This window comes from Morus notabilis, unplaced genomic scaffold (assembly GCF_000414095.1).
Source record: "Morus notabilis unplaced genomic scaffold, ASM41409v2 Scaffold3971, whole genome shotgun sequence".
NCBI classification, from domain to species: domain Eukaryota; kingdom Viridiplantae; phylum Streptophyta; class Magnoliopsida; order Rosales; family Moraceae; genus Morus; species Morus notabilis.
In genome coordinates this window covers 1-2,087 of record NW_010360673.1, presented here as the reverse complement: position 1 = coordinate 2,087, position 2,087 = coordinate 1, and the positions used below count along the sequence as shown (strand labels likewise).

Here is a 2,087-nt window from a genome sequence, read left to right as displayed (position 1 = left end):
CGATCGGTTTCTTACCGATTTCTCCACAAGACCTTCATAGCGTGAGCGCAGATGAAAGATGGGGAACTTTGAGTCAGTGGTTGGACAGCAAGGAAGAGAACTCCGTCCTTTACATCGCATTCGGTACGGAATTGAGTCTGACTCAGGATTTGATGCACGAGTTAGCTCACGGGATAGAGAAATCCGGGTTGCCCTTTATTTGGGTCATTAAAGATAGCCCACTTGTTGAAGGGCAATTGGGTTCGGAAATAATTCCACCTGGGTTTGAAACCGAAGTCGCGGGGCGAGGTTTGGTGTGGAGGGGTTGGGCCCCACAACTTAGTATACTGGCCCACTCTTCGGTGGGCGGGTTCTTGACTCACTGCGGTTGGAGCTCCGTTATCGAGGCGCTCGGGTTTGGGAAGCCGTTGGTCTTGTTTGCCGGGGCAAATGCGGATCTTGGGTTGATTTCGAGGTTGCTGCATGGGAAGCGGGTCGGGTTGGAAGTGCCGAGAAATGAGGAAACAGGGTCGTTTACGAGTGAGTCGGTGTCTGAGATTATTAGACAAGTCATGATGGGGGAGGATGGCGAGTCTGTTAGGGCCAACGCAAGGGCCGCGAAAGAGATATTTGGCGATGTGGACATAAATAACAAGTGGTTGGAGGATTTTAATATGTGTCTTGGGACGTGAGTGCGTTCGACTGGATTTTAATATGTGGATATTGTCTAATTATTGATGTTGTGTCTTTTTTATTCTTCAACTATGTATTAATGTTGGGCATTTGGAGTATATTCAAATAAACATATCATGATTAGGTTTTTTTTTTGGGTTTATTCAATAAAAAAATATATTATGATTACGTTTATTCAATAAAAAATGTCATGATTAGGTTTATGTGGGTCAATCTGTCTTTCCTAGCGCCTAGCATATATGATGCTCAACTATTGAAGGTTTGAAAAAGATGTCTTTATCTTAAGAGCATGTTATGCGTGTTTTGCTTGTAAGTTGTATCATCTTTTTCTTCTTTTTGTTTTTCCTTCAACATGTAGACTAGTGCAAAGATCAATGTGGACATTTTTTATTCTTCAATTTTTCCAATCACTAATCGCAGCAAATAAATAAAGATGTTTACATCTATCATTCCCGACCGTCGGATGCATTCCTTATCATCAAAGGAATTCCGATGCTTTTAATCTAAATAAGAAAACCGACAAACGTGGATACATAGAAATAAACGCCAAAGACAAGATATTAAGCAAAACGACAACTATATATAAACGACATCAACATAATATAAGACAACACATATGAAAGCTCTACCTAAGAAAAACAACGTCATTAAATAAAAATAAACTGTATAGAAATGGAAAGAACCACGTTAACGGAAATAAAGAAATTATAAGGGAGAAAAAAAAAACACAAAACAAAAACAAAGACCTATTTGTTTTTATATGTGAGAGAAAACACATTCACATATTAAGTGTAAAACGACAACCATGTGAAATTGACATCAACATATAGCAGAATACAGTAAAATATAATGGAAAAGGAAATCTGATGGAAACGCCAACACCATAGATAAAACGACTAAAATATATAAAAGATATTAACCAGGAACAACTTTACAACGAAAAATGGCATGAACCGTAAAACGACAACATGTTAAAAAATGACATGAAAAAGAAAAACAACATGAACACAGAAAATAACATGAAGTGAATCAACGACAATGACAGAAAACCACATGAAAATAAGAAACGACAATAATTTAGAAAATAATCTTTGTATCGAGACAATAACAGTGAGCTAAAAGGGTCAACTTGAGCGTCTTAGACATTAATTAGAATGACATGGAATTATTTAATAATAAAAATGTCATTCTACCATCAAAATTCATTGAGGGCATGTAAGGGCGCTAAAAGGGCAATGATTATTGCTACCAGACTGTTACCGGTTGTCGGCAGGCCTTAATTTTTTTTTTTTTTTAATTCACATATCCCCACAATATGAGACAATCAATAAAAGTTAAAACGACAACCTGCTACAAACTTCGGACGACATATAGTGCTACAAACTTTGGACTATACAAACTTCTTTTTTTTTTTT

The 2,087-nt window shown here is 37.1% G+C and overlaps 1 protein-coding gene across 1 annotated transcript in view; it reads left to right on the top strand.

The window, feature by feature from the left end:
• LOC21384265 (putative UDP-rhamnose:rhamnosyltransferase 1) overlaps positions 1 to 762 on the top strand; it is a 1,525-nt gene extending 763 nt beyond the window's left edge. Inside the window, 1 exon segment of the mRNA XM_024164875.1 lies at positions 1 to 762. This exon segment is cut by the window's left edge and continues 125 nt beyond it. Within this exon segment, the coding sequence (XP_024020643.1) occupies positions 1 to 671 (671 nt within the window). The 3' untranslated portion in view covers positions 672 to 762.
• The last annotated feature ends 1,325 nt before the right edge of the window (positions 763 to 2,087 follow it).